General features: G+C 39.2%; 1 protein-coding gene and 1 long non-coding RNA gene across 3 annotated transcripts; one reads left to right on the top strand and one right to left on the bottom strand.

Moving 5' to 3' along the window:
- The first annotated feature begins 5,116 nt into the window (after positions 1 to 5,116).
- Positions 5,117 to 6,124, top strand: LOC143883277 (uncharacterized). Of its 2 annotated transcripts, none has more exons than XR_013252346.1 (2): positions 5,117 to 5,642; positions 5,811 to 6,124. It is a non-coding gene; the product is annotated as an uncharacterized LOC143883277 (long non-coding RNA). The 2 variants fall into 2 exon arrangements; XR_013252347.1 differs by having other exon boundaries at positions 5,117 to 5,696.
- Positions 6,125 to 19,612: 13,488 nt separating this feature from the next.
- Positions 19,613 to 23,362, bottom strand: LOC143884487 (high affinity nitrate transporter 2.5-like). The gene is made up of 2 exons (XM_077388103.1): positions 21,469 to 23,362; positions 19,613 to 20,062 (listed from the first exon to the last, which is right to left on the bottom strand). The coding sequence occupies exons 1-2, from the start codon at positions 22,611 to 22,613 to the stop codon at positions 19,687 to 19,689; spliced, it is 1,521 nt and encodes a 506-aa protein (XP_077244218.1). The 5' UTR covers positions 22,614 to 23,362; the 3' UTR covers positions 19,613 to 19,686.
- Positions 23,363 to 23,851: the final 489 nt, after the last annotated feature.

The raw sequence follows: 23,851 nt of genomic DNA, 5'->3' as shown, positions 1-23,851 counted from the left end.
ATATATAATAATATTTTCAATAATTTTCATTTCCCCAGATCCAAACACCCCACAAAGAAAAACATATATTTACATATTGTGTATCAGGGGAATGGTCAATCTTAGGCTGGATGCTATCAAAATTGGTACTTAATTGCAAATTAGATAGTTTCAATTTAATCTTATTCACAAATGGTACATTAAGTTCTCTTTGGATGGGTTTGCAAATTGGGCTTGTAGCTCAATTGGTTGAGCCTTTGAATCTCAATGGTCGCAGGTTTAATCCCAGCTTACCAATCAAAAAAAAAAAAAGGTTCTCTTCCGAATTCATAGAAAGGCATTTCACAGCTAACTTTTGCACGAGAGAACAGCCACCTCAGATAAATTAAATGAATAAGACGTAATCCCTGAAAAGTGAGACTGGTGGTTCTCATGCAAAAATCAGCCGTGAAATGCCTTTCTACAAAATTCCCTAGAAAATCCCTAGGCGTTATTTGAAAATAGTCTCATTTCAAGACCACCTATTACAAGATTATATGCAAATTACTTGAGAGCTATACAAACAACTTTGAGAGGCATCCAAAGAGGTCCTTTGTTAGGGAATCCATCTCATTAGTAATGAACACAGTTCACTTTGTAATGAAAAACCTCTCAACAGCGATCTGCGACTTCAATGACCCTCAAACAGGAGAACCTGAATGACCAGAACATAAAAGAATAATATGTCAACAAAGACATAGTATACATTGAACTAAAGAGGAAAGCAACCAGAAAGGATAGGGTCCTCTGATATTAATTTCAAGAAAATGTTCTTACCGTTAATGGCCCTTCAACCTCTGGCCATGTCGAAGGATCAGCTCTGTCACCTTTCCCGCCATAGGCCGACTATATGTGCATTAGAACAATCCATAAATAACTGAGAAACTGTGGAAGCATATCAAGAAATGAATTGTGTCAAATCAAACGAAAACAAGCAAACACAAACAACGCACAAATACACAAAGATTTACGTGGTTCGGCAAAACCTCTGTCCACGGCAGAGGCAACGAGAAAATCTACTATATCAACTGAAGATTACAAGAGAAGATCATAATCTCTCACCAAAACCCACAGAAACCCTAGAACACCCCTTTTACACCCTTTTCTGCTATCAACTCTCTTTCCAAGGACAAGACTACGAAATAAGCCCTAAAACCCCTTTATTATAAAGCGGCCCGTAACTTATTGGCCGAAAACGCATAAAACGGGCCGGGCCAAGAGGATAAACGGGCCGCATCTAGATCGCACAAAATATTTCGGACCCTAAACTGGGTTGAATTCAAGACACCCAACTCAACACACTTCAAAAAGGAAACCAAACATAGAAACTTTGATGTTCAGTTTCAATAAAGAAACCAAAACAGAGAATATATCTCCTCGAGAACATACACACTCATCTTCTACTCTATTCTGGAAATGCCAAAATTTTCAGACTGTTTTTTTTATCATTCCATCATTTCGGTTATGTCTCTGTCAGCTGACTTTTGCAAAAGGCCAACAGCTGGATTGTCTAGACATCTAATTCAAAAGACTTTCATGTTCAACAATCTGTACCCAATTTGTCTCAACCGTCCTTATGTGTGACGGACAATAGATCACTGGTTCCAATTGAAGGCGCATTTAGACCATAAATACATGTAGCTTCTGAACAGAGCTCCAAATAAGCACATGTTTCTTTGAAGTTTCATTCTGCAGAGAATTTATATGATGGGTGCTGAAGTCTACATAACATAAGTATGGTATGGACTATTCCATATGATGATCCAAACCGTCCATCCGTTGGGCCATAACTTAAGTAGGTTGTGCCTCAAAATTCATTTCCATAGGATGATCCTAGCCCTCCAATCAGTAGAAGATTCCATAAATGATTTTTGGGGCAGTACATATACAGATCAGAGGGTTAGGATCTTCCTATGGAAATGATTTATGGGGCAAAAACTATTTACGTTGTGCCCCAACAGATGGACGGCTTGGATCATCATATGAAGTGGGCCGTACCGTATTTTTTTAGACTTCACGTGTTTGCACGGCCACCCATCATATAAATTCTCCATTCTCTATTACCATAAGCAGGGACGACACTTCCACCAGTATTCTCCTGTAAGGCTGTAAAGTGGCTCCCATGCCTGCCCACGATATCTTGAACCCATACCATGTGAGCTGTCACGCATTTCATCAGGATTCAAGTTGATTAGGATGAAATGAGTCATTGGGTTATGAATTTATGATTAGACCCAATTGGCTGGTACTCATATTGTGAATTGTGTTTCCGCATGTCTCCATTTGCAGGTATTTGCGGTTTATTGGTTTCTTGTCCTAGGCCTTGACCACCTCCATGAGGTGCTTCTTGCCCTCTGTTGAAAGGAACAATTTGAGGTACATGTCCACGTAGCCCCAAAGTAGCTGGTTGCTCATTGTCTGCATTTTCAGGTGGAGGCCCAGCTTCTTGAAGACGAAATCAAAGCATCGAAGCTTTGATACCACTTATTAAAGAAGAGATCAAAGCAAACAAGCAGAAAACCAAAGAACACAAAATCATGGAGAGAGAGAGAGAGAGAGAGAGAGAGAGAGAGAGAGAGAGAGAGAGAGAGAGAGAGAGAGAAATGTGATTGCGAGGCAGGTAAATAATTGAGATTTAATTATTTGATTGATGTAAGACCTTTAATTCAGATTATTTGATTATTGTAGTTAGTTCTGTTATTATTCTGCTAATCTTGTGCACTTTTAGAGCTTGCTTTGCAGGTGTACGGGGCTGTCACACCCAGGCCCTGTGGATGTAGTGTATATGTATGGCTTGGGGGGAGTGACACCCTGACACGAATGTGTCTTCTTAGCTAGTCTAGTACAAAAGTAACCGGATGGCCATGAGTCCCTAGCGAGAAGTTTCTGTCACTATTCTCGTTGGACACAGAGTATTCTGAAAAGGAAATATACGACGCATGCACTATTTATATAGGACTCATCTTTTCAAGCTACTATATTGTTATTCTATGTCCATTTCTTTGTCATTTGGAAAGCACTAACTTAATCCAACTCTTGTTTAAATTATTATTATTTTGTTTAAATCTTAAATTTGATTGTTTTTTATGTGTTTTTACATATCTTAAGATCATATACTCCTAAAAATGGACAAATAGAAGATGTATTTTATCCTACACTTTGTTGGATTAATTAAAGAGGATTCTCCGTCTCACAATTGATCTTCCATAGAAGAGCCAGAACTAGTTTTTAGATATTAATTTATTATTAAAATATAGGCAACCTATCTTGAAGTAGGAGATTTTCAATTTCTTTCCCATTCAACTACAAGGCATAGAATAGGAATGGTTTTGATTACCCTCTTTTAATTTTGCCGTGGAAAATGGGGTTGGTCTGCAACTGCGCAAATGATAGCTGATATTTAGTCCACTTTTGCTTCCTAGCAAGTCTAGTACGAAGTTTCGTGGTGAATTGCACATTTAAATGAAGGGACCCACCTTACTTGACTCTGCCATGCTTCTCGTCCCATTTGTATTTCATATATGTTTTCTCAGACGTGAAAGATGGGAGATGATTTTTTCAGCCCCGCCCTGTAGAATTATGCACCCCATTTTAACGTGAATTGTGGCAGACTTTAACGCTTCTTGATGTCAAAATCACGTTAAAAGTGGGGCGCATAATCCTAAGGACGTGAAAAAAATCATGTTCAAAACCAAATAGGTTTTCACGGAAAGCTTCATGGAGATTTTATATGGTGGCCGACCTTTACATGTAAAGGTCGGAGAGAGAACCCGACTTATGGGACCTACATTGAATTTCCAATGGCTCAATGTCACTTTGATCGGGCAGTCAAGCTCTTCATCGGAGGTTAAGATCATCTGAGCAGCACGCTTCTCAATCCATGTACATATAACTTGGGTTTGCAATTCGACAGTATAGACTGAGTAACGGTGGGGGGCCTGCAATTGTGGATCTAAGTTCATGTATTTTTCCCATGATTGCACCCTAACGGAGCATTCCTCTTCCTTTGCATACCAAAACAGAACAATAAATATATACTTATACATAGGGATTTGCTAGGGTCGATTGCAAAAGACATTTGGGGTTTGTTGCATGTAAAACCAGCCACCTCGTGAATGATGACAAAAGCCCATGTGTCAAATTATAAATGAAGAAATTCAGTAGGACGAGAGGGCATGATAGTACAATGTGGTGGTCCCCAGATGACTTCAACTAATACTACTGTATCTTAATATCATTTTCAAACTCTGCAATGTTTTAGCAAATTAGATCCAATAGACCAAGAGACCAGATCATCCGATCCATTTATATATTGTTTAACCGATCAAATCAATAGGCCGAATCATAATAGCTACGGCCACACATGCCCAACATGAATTATCGCTCAACACAATTCCTACGTTTAGATTGAAAATTTAACCCATATAAAAGTGAAGCTTTGTTACTCAGATCCTTGGTTTTAATTCCAGAACGAAACCATGTTTTGATATTCATTTATATACAGTACAGGAGTATAAATAATTGGTCTTTTCTTAAATTATTGTGTTCAACAAAAATAGTGACAGAAGAAGTAGACTGGACTGTGGAAGTAATGGGAAGTCAAGGTCATTCTTAGGCATGTCGACTAGGGGTATGTGCAACTCGGGTCGGGTTGGGTCGGGACCCGGGTTGAGGCCAACCCGAACCTGACCCGACTCAACCATTGGTTGAACCGTGTTCTCGTATATCATACATGCTGCATCTAGATTTACTAGTTTAACAAAGTGAGAAACTTAAACTGCACAAGAACAAATAGGAGAAAGCGGAGCTAACACCTAATTGCAATGCTCAAAGCTTATTCCAGCACATTCTAACCTTTTAGGTAGTTACAACTTACAACCTACAAGCAACAAGGACAGTCCCACTTGTAAAGTCTGAATGAGGCAACCAAAATTACATTTTTGTGTAATCCCATTAGGGAGATGATTTTTTCACCCCCCTGGAGGATTATGCTTCCCTTAAACGTGATTTGGCATAAAAAATTGCTAAAGTCTTAAGTCTGCCACAATTCACGTTTGAGGGGGGGGGGGAGTGGTGAAAAAATCATATCCCTCCCATTATTACGCTGACTTGTTATATGATGCTTGGAGAAAGCACTGGCTCAGATTACTGATTCATTATACCTCGTGCCAAGTGATGATCTCAAGAATCAAGATAGAGCGAATGATTGCTAGCATGTTGGAAAAACCATTGTACATGGACTCCCATACTGCGGATGCTACTAGACTCAACTATTCTCACTTTTGTGTTCAAGTAAATGTAGACCAATCCCTTCCAGACTCCATCAAGTTAAAAACCACTAAGGAGGAGATTAACCAGCCAATCTCATACGAATGGAAACAAAGAGCTTGTAAAAATTGTGAGGATTTCAGTCATTCCACAGAAAATTGTGACCGTATCTCAAGGCAGCAACCAGCTCCAATTAGAAAAGAATAGAGGCAAATTCATAAGCGCAGTGAAGACATCCATCCCCATGCCCACTTGAATTCTCAAACTGTCTCTCCTATTGCCTCCCACCTTATCTCCTCTCCTCTCTTCTCTTCCCACATCTTTTGACGTTGATTAAAGCAATAGTGGTCTGGAATGTAAGGGTTTGTGAACTGGGGTTATGTTATTTAGAATCAGTGGTTAATTTGCATGTGGGTATATTCATCAATTTTGTAAATCTTTGGACGTTGAGAAATAATAAATTTAGTCATATTGTTTTCCTAACCCTATAGTGCTGTGGGTACTGATTTTTTTTTTTTTTTCAGGTTTCTCTCTGTGAAGAAAGAACATAAGACACATTGGTGGTTTGCAAGTAGATTGCTGTGTTATTATTAAGTGAGACCTCCAATAGTAATAACCTAAAGAAGAGCTCAAATCAAAATCTCAATCCCCCCCTTTCTCTCACACTATTACCATAATTTGCATCTCTCTCTGTCTCTCTCTGTTTGATTTTCCACTGATTGTGTACTGTCAGAATTATTGGATTTTTTTTTTCCTGTTTGTAATAAGTTTAGGTCTCTATTTTCCATATACAACAAATCTCCATATTATAAAACTGTATCTGTAACATTCAATTTAACATCTTTGGCGCTCACAATATTTCTCTGCACTTTCAATATCATGCTTGGTCCTCATGTTCCTAAATTTTTTTTTTCTTTTATTTTTTTCTCTACGGATGCTGTAAGATGGCCGATCATTTGAAGGTGAATTTCTTCTTTTTTACACTTCCAACTTCAGCATTCGACCTTCTTCTATTATTATCCTTCAGAAAAATGGATGACTATTTCATTTTTTTTGTTGGATTAATTTTTAATTTTAATACACTATTTTTTGTATGTTGATTCTTTCTTGCTGGTTCGGTGTGTTTGGATTCCATTTGGAATTTCTTTATAGGGTTGTGGGGTGAGGTTAGTTCCCATTGTTATTCGATTTGTTTCTAATTCCTTTCTTAGTTGCTGAATTAATGTTCATCTTCCACAATTTGTTGTTTTTGTTGATATTCCATGTTTATTGGGGTTTTGGGGACTGCTCACTGCAATATCGTTTGCAACTAGTTTTTAATATATATCTGGTAGGGTTCTGCCTAACCCCAGCTTACCCCTCAAAAAAAATAAAAAAAATAAAATAGATAGATAGATAGAACGAATGAGACAAAATCTCGGTATAAGTTAAGCCTCTTATGCTAACGAATACTCATGACACATTATCTTATCATGCGCTCCATTTCCCTTTCCCGCGAATCATATAAATCCAATCTAGAGAATCAAACGGTCACAAATGGCTCATTGGCTCTACATTTTTCACAAGAAATCTCTTAGAATCTGCAATTTCTCTGCAGATAATCCGAACCTGCGACCGATCGAAATGCAAAAGGTATGATCCTTATTCTCTCTCTCTCTCTCTCTCTCTCTCTCTCTCTCTCTCTCAGGGTTTCCTCAGTGCATTTGCTCGTTAATTCTGCCGTGAACTAGGGTTTTTTTATTTATGAAATCTGACAGTTTTGTAACCCTAGATGCAGTAGTTTCGGTTTGTATGAATGCGAATAACTTCTGATTTAAGCAAATATTGGTTCTTTTGAATGCGATGTGAGTTAGGGTTTTTTCGTTTTGTGAAATTAAGTTTCTGTTAAGAGTTTTACTGAAGTTGCTAATGTAGAACGCAATAGTTTTTGTGTTTCTAATGAAATTCCGTTTTAAGTAATTTTTGGTTCTTTTGAGTTCAATGCTGTTATGATTCCAACTTGAATTGGATTTTATCGATTTTTTTTATTTTTTATTTTTGAATTATGGATTTTTGAAGTTACTGTCAATTTTTCTGTTTTCTGCAACTTTAGGGTTTTGGTGTGATCACGTTCAACAAATTTATGGTTTTACATGCGATTTTCTTTCATTTTGTAGATCTTTGTTTCGGATTACTTTAGTTAATAATGATTTTTAAAGTTACTGTGAATTTTTCTGTTTTCTGCAACTTTAGGGTTTTGGTATGATCACATTCAACAAATTTATGGTTTCACACGCGATTTCCTTTCGTTTTGTAGATCTTTGTTTCTGATTGCTTTAGTTTATAATGGCTTAGTTTTAGGTTTGTAGATGTTGCTAACTTTTATTTTCCCATACCTTTTTAGTAGTTATGGTTGTTTCTACTTCTCTCTTGTTGCAAGTCCAATGCTTTTGAGCTGTTTCTTTTTAATGGAGTTGAATTTACATTTAGATACTTTAGTTGTTTCTGAATGTGTCATTAAGTTATTTTGTGAGTAACTTTAGGTTTAAGAATGCAATTTTCTCTTGATTTGAGTTAAATTTAGAGTATATGTACATATGTGTATGTACTTATGTAGCATGTCTTGTATTTCTGAAAATGGAGAGATGCACATGCTCTCTCTCTGTCTTTGTAATCTATACTACATTCTAACAAATAACGACGTTCTATCTAGTGTCTGTTTTTGCTTTTATTTGCTAGAATGTATTCATGTTCCATCTAGGGTACCCCCTCAAAATAGTGACGACTTCTAAAATTTTCAAATTTCTAGGATCTAAATAAGCCTGCTCCAATGTTTGCTTCGCTACTATTTAACTTCTTTATTTCATTTGTGTTCTATCTTCATGAATTTTTTATAAAGGATTCATTTAGCCGACCCCAACTAGTTTTGGACAAAGGCTTTGTTGAGTTGAGTTGAGAATTTCATTTGTGTTCTAGGACCTATGAAGTGAAGACATATAAGGTGAAGATTGAGATAGAAAAGGAAACCAATATACAAGAAAGGTTAACACTACGTCAATTTTCACCTTTCAAAAAAAAAAAAAAAACACAATACGTCAAATTTCATAGTGATTATGAAAATCTGTCTCAAAGTTCAATTGTAACATGTCTCCCTCTATTACAAAAAATGCAAGAGTATAAAAGACTTGGAGCACATTCTTGCACGGATGATCATTGTAGGACTTTTCAAAGATTATTTGACAACAAGCAGAATAGCAAAATTTTGTGCGAGTTTTGGTGCAAGAAATTCAGAATATGCGGCATTATTATTGAAGCAGGTTGAAGGACCTACCACCTTCATGTGGAACCCTGTTGTTAGAGGATATGAGCAAAGTTCTAACCCATTGGAAGCCATACATTTGTACCATCAAATGTTACAAAACATGGTCTTTCCTGACAAGTTCACCTCCCCTTTTGTTCTCAAAGCGTGCACTCATGTTCATGCACTTTTAGAAGGGGAGACCATTGCCAAATACAAAAGTGTCCACATTAAATGGACGTGTTTGTGCAAAATTCCATCATTTTAATGTATGTGAAGTGTGGGAAGATTGAAGCTGACCGTACTTCATTTGGTCTAACGGCACACAAAAACTCTATTTGTTGGAACACCATGATTGATGGATATATCAAACATGGAAACATCAAAGCTGCGTGTCAGCTGTTTGATGAGATGATGCTTATGCAAAATGCAAAAAGATAAAAATTGCACGCCAATTGTTTGATAAAATGCCTGAAAGGGATATTTTCTCTTGGAACATCATGATTGATGGCTATGCTAGTGATGGAAGCATAAATATTGCACAAGAATTATTTGATGCCATGCCCCATAGAGATGTGGTCTTTGGAATGCTTTGATTGCTGGTGACAAACAAAATGGCCAGTCCAAAGATGCCATTGAACTCTTTCACCACATGCAAATGGTAGCGGAGAAACCTGATCGCTCCACTCTAGCGTTTGTTCTTTACTTCTTTCAGCTATAGCTGACTTTGGCCTTTTTGCCGAAGGTAGATGGAGTCATACGTATGTGGATAAGAACAAATTCTCTTTGGATGGTATTGTTGGTGTTGCCATCATAGACATGTGCTGCAAGTTTGGAAATGTGGATGTTGCTTTGGGGATCTTTGATGGCATAACTAATAGAAGCATAGATCATTGGAATTCAATGATATCAGGGATTGCAATACATGGATGTGGCAATGATGCTATTCGTTTGTTTAAGGAAATGCGACGATCGACAGAAAGACCTGATGATATAAGTTTCATTGGCATTCTAAGTGCATGTAGTCATTCGGGTTTGGTACGTGAGGGATGCTTATATTTTGAGCCCATGAACCTTCAAAATGGCATAACACCCAAGATCCAACATTATGGTTGTATGGTTGACCTTCTAAGTCATGCAGGGCATGTAGAGGAGGCAAGTGCGCTTGTTAAGTACATGCCCATCAGACCCAACGATGTAGTTTGGAGGGCTCTTCTTGGTGCTTTTAGGAATCATGGTAATATTGCAATTGCCGAGCATGCAGCAAACCACTTAATTGAATTGAGGCCTGAAGATACTAGTTCTTGTGTGCTTTTGTCTAACATATATAGTGCTTCGGGGCGATGGAAGTGTGCAATGGAAATAAGGAAAATGATGACAGAGAGGGGTATAGTAAAGGCTCCTGGCTGTAGTTCCATTGAATTAAATGATATAGTTCATGAATTCATTGTAGGAGATATTTCACTTTCTCAAATCACAGAGATTTGTGAATGACTGAAACAGGGAGAGGGGGGGAGAGGGAGAGGGAGAGAGGAAGGGCAAGAAAGAGAGAGGTTTTGCCCAAGTTTCAACGAGCAAGAATTCTGACCTAGAAGGCTCCTCCCATTTTTAAGAGGTCATCCAAAGATTAACGAGCGACCTTTACAATGGCAGAAAGAGAGGGAGATGGAGGTTTTGCAAAATGGCTAAGACAGAGGGAGAGGGAGAGAGAGAGAGGGGAAGAAAGAGGGAGAGGTTTTGCCCAAGCTTCAACGAGCAAGAATTTTGACATTTTAGTAATACTAAAAGGCCCTCCCATTTTCGAGAGGTCGTCCAAAGATTAACGAGCGGCCTCTACAATGGCAGAAACGGTGATGGCGGAAATGGTCACCGCAAAAATGGCAACGAACCTCTCTTGGAGGTATTTCATTTGGAGATCAACCACCCTGGCGAGCTATCAGAATTAAACACTACCGAGCCATTCGCCAACTTTGCATGTCCGCTCTTGTACGACATGCCAATGGACTACACAGTCGAATCACTCGCCCTCATAGATCCTTTCTTTGGCGACTTGCTATGGAGCTTCGACGACTTTCCGAGTCAAACAACATCCAATGTGGCCAAGAAAGGCAAGTAAAAACTGTTGGATACATGTCCTTTAAAATCTCTTGTATTTTATTTGCTAACTTTTGCACGAGAGATCAGCCACCTCAGATAAATTAAATGAATAAGACGTAATCTGCTGAAAAGAGAGACCGGTGGTTCTCTCATGCAAAAATCAGCCGTGAAATGCCTTTCTACGAAATTCCCTAGAAAATCCCTACCCATTATTTGAAAATAATCTCATTTCAAGACCACCTATTACAAGATTATATGCAAATTACTCGAGAGGTATACAAACAACTTTGTGAGGCATCCAAAGAGGTCCTTTGTTAAGGAATCCATCCCATTACTAATGAACACAGTTCACTTTGTAATGAAAAACCTCTTAACAGCAGTCTGCTACTTCAATGGCAAATCAAACAAAAACAAGCAAACACAAACAACGGACAAAGACACAAAGATTTACGTGGTTCGGCAAAGCCCACGTCCACGGCAGAGGCAATGAGAAAATCCACCATGTCAACTGAAGATTACAAGAGAAGATCATAATCTCTCACCAAAACCCACAGAAACCCTAGAACACCCCTTTTACACCCTTTTCTGCTATCAACTCTCTTTCCAAAGACAAGACTACGAAATAAGCCCTAAAAGCTCCTTTATATAAAGCGGCCCTTATCGGGCTGAAAACGCATAAAATGGGCCGGGCCAAGCGGAAAAACGGGCCGCATGACGCCGTGCTAACACTAAACGTTAGGCTTTAACGGCTAACTCTATACGGAGGTAATATTCCCTTTTTCTTCTTTTTTTGATGACGTAGTGTGTCCCCACCCCCATGAATCATGTTAGTGCACGTCTCTCTCTCTCTCTCTCTCTCTCTCTCTCTCTCTCTCTCTCTCCATAACATGAACAGTTGATGGCCCCCAAAATTCTCCTCCTTGGTGCCCAAATCGGCAAATCCAACCCACTATGACAGTGTACGGTCCAGACTATAGGATGATCCAAGTGGTCCATTTGATAGGCCACATCGTAAATAGGTTGTGTCCCAAAAAACCATTTCCATATGATGATCCTAGAACTCGGATATAAAGAGAAATTGCTTATTATGGAAACCTCTATAGATTGGAGGGTTGCGATCATCCACATTTTGTGTGGTCTAACGGCACACAAAAACTCTATTTGTTGGAACACCATGATTGATGGATATATCAAACATGGAAACATCAAAGCTGCGTGTCAGCTGTTTGATGAGATGATGCTTATGCAAAATGCAAAAAAGATAAAAATTGCACGCCAATTGTTTGATAAAATGCCTGAAAGGGATATTTTCTCTTGGAACATCATGATTGATGGCTATGCTAGTGATGGAAGCATAAATATTGCACAAGAATTATTTGAGGCCATGCCCCATAGAGATGTGGTCTTTGGAATGCTTTGATTGCTGGTGACAAACAAAATGGCCAGTCCAAAGATGCCATTGAACTCTTTCACCACATGCAAATGGTAGCGGAGAAACCTGATTGCTCCACTCTAGCGTTTGTTCTTTACTTCTTTCAGCTATAGCTGACTTTGGCCTTTTTGCCGAAGGTAGATGGATTAATACGTATGTGGATAAGAACAAATTCTCTTTGGATGGTATTGTTGGTGTTGCCATCATAGACATGTACTGCAAGTTTGGAAATGTGGATGTTGCTTTGGGGGATCTTTGATGGCATAACTAATAGAAGCATAGATCATTGGAATTCAATGATATCAGGGCTTGCAATACATGGATGTGGCAATGATGCTATTCGTTTGTTTAAGGAAATGCGACGATCGACAGAAAGACCTGATGATATAAGTTTCATTGGCATTCTAAGTGCATGTAGTCATTCGGGTTTGGTACGTGAGGGATGCTTATATTTTGAGCTCATGAACCTTCAATATGGCATAACACCCAAGATCCAACATTATGGTTGTATGGTTGACCTTCTAAGTCATGCAGGGCATGTCGAGGAGGCAAGTGCACTTGTTAAGTTCATGCCCATGAGACCCAACGATGTAGTTTGGAGGGCTCTTCTTGGTGCTTCTAGGAATCATGGTAATATTGCAATTGCCGAGCATGCAGCAAACCACTTAATTGAATTGGGGCCTGAAGATACTAGTTCTTGTGTGTTTTTGTCTAACATATATAGTGCTTCGGGGCGATGGAAGTGTGCAATGGAAATAAGGAAAATGATGACAGAGAGGGGTATAGTAAAGGCTCCTGGCTGTAGTTCCATTGAATTAAATGGTATAGTTCATGAATTCATTGTAGGAGATATTTCACATTCTCAAATCACGGAGATTTGTGAATGACTGAGAGAGAGAGAGAGGGGGGGAGAGGGAGAGAGGAAGGGGAAGAAAGAGAGAGAGGTTTTGCCCAAGCTTCAACGAGCAAGAATTCTGACCTAGAAGGGAGATTGAGGTTTTGCAAAATGGTTGAGACAGAGGGAGAGAGAGAGAGAGAGAGAGAGAGAGGGGGGAAGAAAGAGGGAGAGGTTTTGCCCAAGCTTCAACGAGCAAGAATTTTGACATTTTAGTAATACTAGAAGGCCCTCCCATTTTCGAGAGGTCGCCCAAAGATTAACGAGCGGCCTCTAAAATGGCAGAAACGGTGATGGCGGAAATGGCCACCGCAAAAAATGGCAACGAACCTTTCTTGGAGGTATTTCCTTTGGAGATCAACTACCCTGGCGAGCTATCAGAATTAAATACTACCGAACCATTCGCCAACTTTGCATGTCCGCTCTTGTACGACATGCCAATGGACTACACGGTTGAATCATTCGCCCTCATAGATTCTTTCTTCGGCGACTTGCTATGGGGCTTCGACAACTTTCCGAATCAAACATCTAATGTGGCCAAGAAAGGCAAGTAAAAACTGTTGGATACATGTGCTTTAAAATCTCTTGTATTTTATTTGCTAATTTAAGTTTCATTATTATTTTAACTTCCTCTCTAATCCCACGTAGGAAAGGACTCTATGTGCTAATTGAATGAGCTACACAAGGGTTTTAAATTTCTTATTTATTGAGCTTTATTAAGAACGTTGAATCCATGGTTTTAAATTTTGGTTTCGGCTAAAATTTCAGACTTATCCGAAACCGAAATTTCAGCCTAAATCTCAAAATTTAGGGTGAAATTTCGGGTGAAATTTGGTATTGCGCACGAAATTCTGGAGTTTTTGGGATGAAAATTTCGGTAATTTCGTTCGAAATTGTTTGACGGGATAAAAAATTGTTATTTTAAAATAAATTTCGACGAAATTCCCGAAATTTCGAAATTTACCATTCGGTGCCATTTCATTTCGGTAATTTCGGATTTCGGTCGAGATTTAAAACCATGGTTGAATCATACTCAGAAAAATTAGCACGGGATGTTAGTGCTGCCAGCAAAATACACTAAATCTAATCTGGATCATCAACAATCCTTTCCAACGTGGGATTAGAGAGGGAGTTAAGATAATGTTGAAATTAAAATTTGCAAATAAAATACAAGAGATTTTAAATGGTATGTATCCAACATTTTTTATCCGTCTTTCTTGGCCACATCGGATGTTGCTTGGCTCGGAAAGTCGTCGAAGCCCCATGGCAAGTCGCCGAAGAAAGGGTCTATCAAGGCGAGTGATTCGGCCATGTAGTTCATTGGCATGTCGTCCAAGAGAGGAAATACAAAGTTGGCGAATGGTCCGGCAGTGTTTAAATCATATAGTTCACCGGGGTGGTTAATCTCCAGAGGAAATACCTCCAAGAGAGGTTCGTTGCCATTTTTGCTATTGCCATTTCCGCCATCGCCATTTTTGCCATTGTAGAGGCCTCTCGTTAATATTTGGACGACCTCTCGAAAATGGTAGTGCCTTCTATTATGACGAAAATGTCAGAATCTTGCTCGTTGAAGCTTGGGCAAACCTCTCTCTCTCTCTTTCTTCCCCTCCCCCTCTTTCTCTCTCTCCCTCTACCTCTCTCTCTGTCTCAACCATTTTGCAAAACCTTTTTCTCCCTCTCTCTTTCTCTTTCTACCATTGTAGAGGCCGCTCGTTAAACTTTGGACGACCTCTCGAAAATGAGAGGGGCCTTCTAGTATGACTAAAATGTCAGAATTCTTGCTCGTTGAAGGTTGGGCAAAACTTCTCTCTCTTTCTTCCCCTCGCTCTCCCTCTCTCTCTGTCTCAGCGATGTGTCCAAAATTTAAGCAACATGCTTAGCCGAGGCCTTAAGCCTCTAAGAACATCTGGCTCTAAACCAGTCTTATGGATCCCCTATACTGGCATTTATTGTTCACATTAATCTTTAATTGTTTGTCCGTAGGCTGGTACTGGCATTCCTTGTTCACGCTAATCTTTAATTGTATGTCTGCTAACCTTGGTGAAATTGGCATTTTTAATTGTTTGTCGGGGGATTAGGTTTTGTGAGTACTTATGGGACCTCTAATTTCAAAAGGCAATTTGCCCAACGTGATTATCATGGATGCTTGCTTTTATCATCGATGAACTTCAGATTTGTTTGATGATCTATGAATTTATTTTTGTCATATCTTGAGTGGGCCTACTGAGGTGACTAATTATGCAAAGAGGGTGTTTTGCAGTTGTCCTTGTGCATTGGGTGATTGCCGTATTGTAGCTTTGTATTCTTTATCTCTTTATTCGTAAAGTGTTAGTTATCTAAAAAACAATCAAAATTTCAGTTGTCCTTGTGCATTGGGTCATTGTCCTGCTGTAGCTTTGTATTCTTTAGTTCTTTATTAGTAAGGTCTTAGTTATCTAAAAAACAATTAAAATTTCAATTATTCTTTCCATTTTCATTGTTGGGGTTTTATTTTATAGATAAAAGTTTAATTTTTTTTTGGGTGGGGGGTAATAATACTTCCCCAACTTTTACAAAATATACAAAAGCAGCATTTCTTTTTTATTGGGAGAAAAAGTTCCCTAGAAATTTTACTCCAAGAAATGTAAGGGAAGGTTTCTTACATAAAAATGTCCAATTTAGGGGGAGATTTCTCTAATTTTGAGGAGGAAAATAGGCCTTATATATTCTACAAAATAAAGTAAGGTATTATAAAACTATGCATTGGTACATTTTTTCTAGAAGAACATAAGCACTGAATTATATCTGAACACAAGAGTGACTCAACTGTTGGTTGAACCGTGTGCCCGTATATCATACATGCCGCATCTAGATTTACTAGTTTAACAAAGTGAGAAACTTAAACTACACAAGAACAAATAGGAGAAAGCGCAGCTAACACCTAAATGCAATGTTCCATTTCAAAAAAACACCTAAATGCAATGCTCAAAGCTTATTTCCAGCACATTCTAACCTTTTAGGTAGTTACAAGTGACAACTTACAACCTACAAGCAACAAGGACACTCCCATTGTCACAGTGATGCAGCACCGTAAAGAGAAATAGAAGAAATGGAAAAGAAATAGACAAAAGGGGATAGAATTAGAAGAATAGGGGAAGAAGAGAAGAAGAAGAGAGGAGAAGAATAGACGAAGGATTGGGGAAGAAGGGACGAATATAGAGAGAAGCAGAAGAAGAATAGGAGAAGAAAGAAGAAATTAGAGGGGAGAATCTCAATTCAATTAATCATTCAAAAGTTAACAATAAAGCTCTAAAGAGGCCTATATATAGGCAAATAAGCAACCTAAGAAATAGAAACCTTCTAAAATAATCCTAGAAACTAATAACATGGAAATAAATATACTAGAAACTAAATAATACGAAAATAAATCCTAATATCTGCATCATTCTCCCCCGCTTGAAAAGAACTCGACCTCGAGTTCTAGTCCACCTGGATCAAATATGTAGATGAGCAACTCGAGCAATAGCAGTAGTAACACATCAAACTCTGTCATGTATAATACGCGTGAAAACTGTGAGAAGCGTCTAAAATGCCGATGGAATGAGAGTGAAGAAATCGCCCATGTAGAATCACAATAACGCAACCCACGCGGAAGAAGCAAACTGGCTGGAAAGATAGCAGCGTACTCCTCCTGGATCGGTGGGATCGGCATAACAGCTATGGGTGATACCAATCGGGGAACATCCTTCACATAATCAAAATCAACTGGTAGCTCAGTAGGCGTAGGAGAATCAACATGAAAGTCATCTGTTGGTATCTTATCAGGCTCAGTAGAATCAATGATAAAATCAGCGTCTAAGACTGAAGCTGGGGCAGTGATGTCAGACTGATGGACCTCATAATCATCTGCGGAACAAGATCATCTGTGTTGGCACAAGTCTTAGCAATCTGATCAATCGACGCAAATATAGGGCAGTCCTCTGTAATATGCTCGCGATCATCTATCTCAGGGAATGGCTCAACAGTCATGTCACTCGGCTCTGACTCAGAACGATGCTCAATCAACTCTGTCAAGGGAAAAGCCTCACGTGGATCTGCTACAATATCTCCCTTAGAAGTGTGAAGCTGTCTCTGCAAATCTGACTCACGTATACGATGCACTGAGTTTTTAGCTATAATTCTAGCTTCGCATATATAATGACGGTCTTCTTTTAGTCGTTCAAGGAGGGCTTCGACTTTACTTTCAACACTTTGTATTCTCGCTCACGATTCAATCTCTGTTGATTTAAATATTCGAGCACATAAATATTCATAAACGCATCACGGACATCCTCCCAACGACAGATTAGCTGCTCACGTCTTCTACGACGGTTCGTTTCAATGTGGCTCCATGAGCATCGAGCTTGTCGTCGTACAGTTTCTTTAGCCCAGTAGATAGTCTGGCAGTGATCATGGCCATTGTACTCATGATTTGCGTCTACAGCATCAATCCAACGTAAACATGCATCTTTATAATAGCGAAAGAGCGAAAGTGAGTGCAGCCATTCCAATAGCTTTCATCGTACCCATCAAAAAACGGAATAAATGGTGGAGTCATAGAGATCGATGACGAAAACTGAAATCAACCATCTGATCTATATAGCATGTCGAAAGAAACACATTGTCTGTCGCGGATCTGAAATCGGACACCTGGATAGCTCGGATCAACGGCTGTGATAAGTCCTGAAACTGTGCTGAAACTCACTGTCTGCTGCTGAAAATAGGTTGGATGCGCTCTAAAAGTTGTCACGGACAACTTTCATGTTGATGTCTAGGGCCAATTTTGAGCAGAAATGGCTCAAGTGAAGAGAGAGAAAAACCAAAGTGTGTGTAGAGAGAGAAAATCAATTTTTGTTTTTTTCTCTTTTTTTGGATTTTTCTGATTTTGTTTTTGGGGTGTCTTGGGGTAAAATAAGGGAGGCTAATTGGTCTTTACTAAATGGAAAGGGTTGCCCAAGGTAAAATAAGGGGGTGGGGTTTATAGTTCTATATTTTTTTTCCACTAGCCTGCTCACGTGACTTTTTTAAGCCACGTAAATAACTTAAGAAAAATAGTGGAGGGGTGCCCAAGGAGGAAAGTGAGGGGGGTTAAATCTAGTGATACTAATATGAGAGGGGTGTGCAAGGAGGAAGGGGGGTGGAGAATAAGACAAGTGCAACTGTGCAAGCAAGTGGGGTTACGAGACTTACTTGGGACACTTGCCTTTCGCTGTTGTCCTTTTATGAAACTTGCTGTGCAAGTTACATACCACAAATTCTAACAGATGTTGCTTTAAATAATTGGGCCCTAACTTACCCTATTTTCTTTATTAATGCTAACTTCTTTGACAAGTCACATCACAAAATCAATTACGTTGATACTTTTTTTTACCAAGAGAAGAATAGTAGTTGCTGCCTCGTATTAGTATACTACTGAAAGATAAAGATAGACACTGAAATTTTGAGATTTGGTGGATCTCCATTTATCCCAAAATAAAGAAACTCAGACTTGTGAAGGGACCAGGTAACCTACAGTAGGAAACCTGCTTTGCAAGTTACTCAAACTTAATGGCAGCTATCAAAGGAAACCTAGCTGGCAAAGGAAGCCCAAAAAATTGGAACGCCTGTTACCACCTTGTATAGAGACGTAGAAAATGAAGACTTTCCTTGAGTTTCCTCTTGCCGGAGATGACGGTGAAAGCAGCGCGAGGGAGTGGTGCACGGCCTGAACTGAAACTTTTTTTTTTTTTAACTTACAGTTCTTTTCTCTGCAAATGTTGCTTGCATATAATTTATCTTGGAAGCCCTATCGTAAGAATTGGGTGTGGGTGAAAGATGGGTGGATAAAAGGGGACGAATTGGGTAGGAAATTGATGTAGGAAAGGTGATGAATTGGATGTTCTAGTTGAGGGTTCAGGTTGATGATGGTTTTGGCTATTTAGGGTAGGACCTGCTGAAGAGGAATCTGGTTGAAAGTTTCTGCAAGTTATTGATGTCGGCTGAAGCAAGGGTGAATTGGGTGGAAGATAGGAAGGGTCAGATGGATGAAATTTTAGGAAATTGGTGAGGCTCTGTTGGTGGCTGAAAGTAAGAGAAAGGGTGGTGGATTTGGGAACTGATTCGTGGGTTGTGGCTGTGAGAAAAATTTCGGCTGTGATTTTCGCGGAAACAATTCTTGGAAAACTTGGATCTTTAGCTTTGATTCCAAATTGATGCAGCACCGTAAAGAGAAATGGAAGAGAAATAGACGAAAGGGGGTAGAATTAGAAGAATAGGGGAAGAAGAGAAGAGAAGAATAGACGAATATAGGGAGAAGTAGAAAAAGAATAGAAGAAGAAGAAAGAAGAAATTAGAGGGGAGAATCTTAATTCAATTAATCATTCAAAAGTTAACAGTAAAGCTCTAAAGAGGCCTATATATAGGCAAATAAGCAACCTAAGAAATAGAAACCTTCTAAAATAAACCTAGAAACTAATTACATGAAAATAAATATACTAGAAACTAAATAATACGAAAATAAATCCTAATATTTGCATCACAGCTTCTAAAGTTGTGCAACTCTTGATCTCTGTTCCATTGATGGAGTGAAAAGTTGCTACATGCATATTTGGTCATGAATGGGGAACGGGGAACGGGGCACATGTTCCTTTTGTGATGGCAAGCAGCTTTCAACCTCAGGAATCTGAAGGAGTCAAGAAGTAGTCATATATATGTGGGTTTTCTATATGAGGGGAGCGTGGGTGCGGAATCCACCCTTCTACCTCTTTCATTTCTGCTGTTATCTGCAAATTTCAAGCTTGCTAGATGGGAACCTTTCTCTTTCTCTTTTGAATTCCATTCTGACAAGTAGTAATTTTCTTCCGTGGCATTCTCTTTACTTGATGGACCATGAAGCATCCCACCCCACTGCGGGAAGTAGATAAGCCATATCGGAAGGGTACAGACTAGAATCATGACCCCCATGAAAGTGATCCCTGTTTCCTTTGAGTATCTGGAGCCTCTGAAGAATATCAGCTGTGTCAAAATTGCACCCACGTTTCCACCACCTCCTGTCATTCCAGAAATCACTCCCAGTGACCTGTAATGGTTTTTGGAAATCATAATGACATAAGAGCATATGAAATATATAAGCTGAGTCTTGAGTATAAAGAAGAGATTTGTGGTCCTCTCCAAAAGAAGAACAAAGTCTAATAACAAGAGAACAAAAAAGGTCAGTTGTTAAGACCAATCTATTGTAATAAAATGAAGTAATGTGGATATAATTTATATGAATACTATTTATCTTGGAAAATCGTGTAATATTATTGAATGATATTAGAATTCATTTATTTGAAATATGTGAGGTAAAACCTTGCTGGTATAGCTAGACTAGAATAACAATCACATGGTTCGAACTTAACTTCAAACCCAAAATAAAACTAACCACATAACTCAATAAAAGGCAAGCAGGGGAGCAGACTATGGTGCTGCTTCAAACAGAGAATGACAGAGAAAAGAAAAACTAATAGCATAAAAGATGTTGCATCATATAAGTAGACTATTATTCATCTATAAAACACTTCCCTTCCTAGACACAATATCCTAAACCTTTCCTACGCACCTTCTAACTTTTAAACACTTCTTGAACATCCTTGAACAAATTAGAATTCTTTTAGAACAAAATTAGGAACTTTCCAAAGGAAAGTAACCTAAATCTCCTCTGACAATATAACTTCTATTCTAAATTGATTCTAACTATAAGTTAGTCCTGATGAAGCTTTCCTACTTCAACTGAAACCTTCTCAATTCAAAATAGAAAGTCTAGAAGCTTCACACTTCCCTACCATTTTCCAAAACATTGTCATTCTAAAACCCATAACAAATACTCCAACAGTTCAAATAAAAATTCACCACTATTCATACGAGTCTCTTTCTTCAAAGGCCATCCTCTCCAATTTCTGGTTTGAATGACCTATGGATTTGAGTTGCATCACCTACGAAGTTGAATATAGGATACTTTAGTACAAACAATCATCAATACTGAGTACATTTTTTTGAACTTCGACAATGACCTTGCTGACTTGATTTGAATGATTTCAAAGTATTCTTGTATAACAGAAATCAATTCTTTTAGTTTTAGATAATGGCATGTAGTTCAACACCAAGATACATATCAAGCTGGTGAAAAATATTTCATATAATAGCAAAGCATTCCATGAAATATTGAAAGAAAAAATCTGAAGGTTGGAGTTGCTCGTGAAGATATCCTATGATTGGAAGGCATTCCTCTTGCTGTATGACTGGTTAGAACAATGGGTTTTTATGACCCAACATAACTATTCAATATCAGTGCCTAACAGTCTATATAAAGAAAACTGGATATATATCGTCGAGTCTGGGGGGAAGACACTAAATTATCTAGGTTAAGTAATGAAGAACCCTCCAAAGAAAAAAACAATAAACGCATCAAAATATATGGAACATGCTGAGAAAGAGGACACTCACCTTCTTGAGACAAACGGAACCACCCCGAATGTTAGTCCACACGCAGCTTGAAGAAAGAGAGAAAAACCAATCATCACGCCAATTGAAGCACTTAACGAGCTCATCTGCCCTAGCAAAATGCAGAACACCCCACCCAAGCTCTGAACCACCCACAAGCTCCACAGCCTGCCCCTCATTCCAAATCTCTTCCCTATCTGGTCTGAGACAAGTCCTCCACCAGGTCGAGAAACTATGTTTGCCAATCCAAAACTTGCTGCGACAATTCCAGCAGTGTGAAGTTTAAGATTAAATCTGTCATAGAAATACTCTGCGATTATGTTATCCACTGTCAATTCCACCCCAAAACAGTACCCATAAGTTAAAGCCAAGATCCAGCTCCTGTAATTCTTGACTCCATGGTATAAAACTTTCAAGAATTGGTCTTTCGGCTTCTCCCCAGATTTTTCTAACTGGCTGAAGTTTCCGTCTGGTAGGTCTTGGCCAAAGGCCAAGATGGCTAATGCTGTTAAGACTTGGATAGTTGCAGGGACAAAGAATGCAATGCGCCAGGCAGTAAAAGAGGTGGCACCAAGGTGGAGGATGAGTGAGTACAAGAGGGGCATTAGGAGCTGCGCGGCCCCACCACCAAGGTTACCCCAACCACCAGCAACACCGTTGGCAAGACCGACCACCGGAGCGGAGAACATGGAGCTCATCCAGTACTGGGTGGAGACGAAATTGGCAAGGGAGAAGCCCGCAAAGAAACGAACTAAAAGGAATGAGGTGGGAGAGTTTGCGGTGGCTGCGGCATAGACAGCAGGGGCTGTGAGGAGGGATAGAAAAGCAGAAGCAATGCGGGGGCCCACGAGATCGCAAGCTGTGCCCATGGCGAGTCGGGCAAAGACCGCACCAGAGACGGAAGCAATCCCAGCGTTGCCGATGTCGGTGCTCGTGAGATTGAGGTCGTCGCGGATGACAGGTAAGAGGGGTGGGGCCGCAAAGGTGGAGACGAAGCAGGAGAAGAAGGAGATCCATGAGAGGTGGAAGGCCCTCATGTGCGGCGCCGCCATAGAGAACAATCGGAATTCAGTCGCCTTGTGCTCGGAATCCACTGGAAGGGTGAAATTCGGAGGCGGTGGAGATTCTTCTCGGTTGGATCCTTCCATCTTTGGCTGGTGGGACTTTGCTCTTTCAAATTAGTTTTGGCGGTTGGGTCGAATGCGATTCTGTTTTACAAATTTAAAGCTCTTCTCTGTTGAATCCTTTCCCTCTTTAGCTGGTTAGTCTTAACAATTTTGGATTTGTTTTGGTGGTTGGATTGAAGGAGATTCCTCTTTAGTAGGCAGAGATGGAAACCTTTGGCTTGTGTTAAAAGTTTTCTGCCCTTTGGGATGCATGCATGATTTTTTGCTGGGAAATGGTCTGTTTTCAAGGGAAAGAGATGAATAAAGTGAACTTTTTTTGGAAGGCTGTGAATGCTATGCAGTATGTATAACTGGAGAAATCAGAAAACCTCTTGGAAGCTTGTGATTGCTATGTAACTGTACAAGTGGAAAGAAATCAGAAAACTGTATGACACCCATATAGTATCTGAAGTAAGCTAACTTAAAATAGAAAGTACTCCAAAGCATTTATCAGATATATTTCTGCTACTCTGCAGCAAAAGTTGGAATTTGGAGAGAGTATATAGAAATAACTTAGACCTTTGTTACTCATCTAATGCTTTGGAAACCTCTTCAGAGCTTATGGGTTTTGGATTGAATCTTTTGGAATGAGAAAGGGGTTTATCTTTGAATTGAAAGATGTGGGAGGTTGTTGGAGGGAGGCTGTGATTTCATTACAGGGAATTTGGGTGGCTGTGCAAAGTTTGGAAGAATATGAAGCCAAGTTGAAATTGTGTGTTGACTTTAGAAAAGAAGAATCTGAAGCCAAGTTGAAATTGTGTGTTGACTTTATAAAAAAAAAATCTTGAGATTGTGTGCTGACTAAATCTCACCAATTCCTAAGATAAAGGAAATGCTTAACTTGCTTGAAACGACACATTTGATATTCTCTTCTTTTTGAAAAATGATAACTGACTAAATTACCCTCATTTGGATTTCTTTCTTTTGAGATTTAGCATAAAAATTGATGAGTCGACCGAGTTGATTCGATGCATCGTGGTGACCGACTCAAAGTTGGAACATGGACAACGTCGCATGGGACTCACTGAATGGATGGTCTGGATCAGAGGATCAATGGGCACATTATGGATTGTTATGGCTATGTTTGGTTGTACCAATGCTCCAATGAAGTGGAAAAGGTCTTGTCTTATTATCTCTTCCATGTCTCTCTTCACTCTAGATTGGTAATGACACCCCTACATTTTCTACTACTCTTCGAGGGGACTGCAGCACAACCAAAC

This window comes from Tasmannia lanceolata, unplaced genomic scaffold (genome assembly GCF_043159265.1).
Source record: "Tasmannia lanceolata isolate RefF3 unplaced genomic scaffold, GAP_Taslan_0.1 ptg000008l, whole genome shotgun sequence".
In the NCBI taxonomy this organism is placed as follows: domain Eukaryota; kingdom Viridiplantae; phylum Streptophyta; class Magnoliopsida; order Canellales; family Winteraceae; genus Tasmannia; species Tasmannia lanceolata.
Note: the sequence above shows the minus strand (reverse complement) of the source record. Positions and strands in the feature narration are given on the sequence as shown.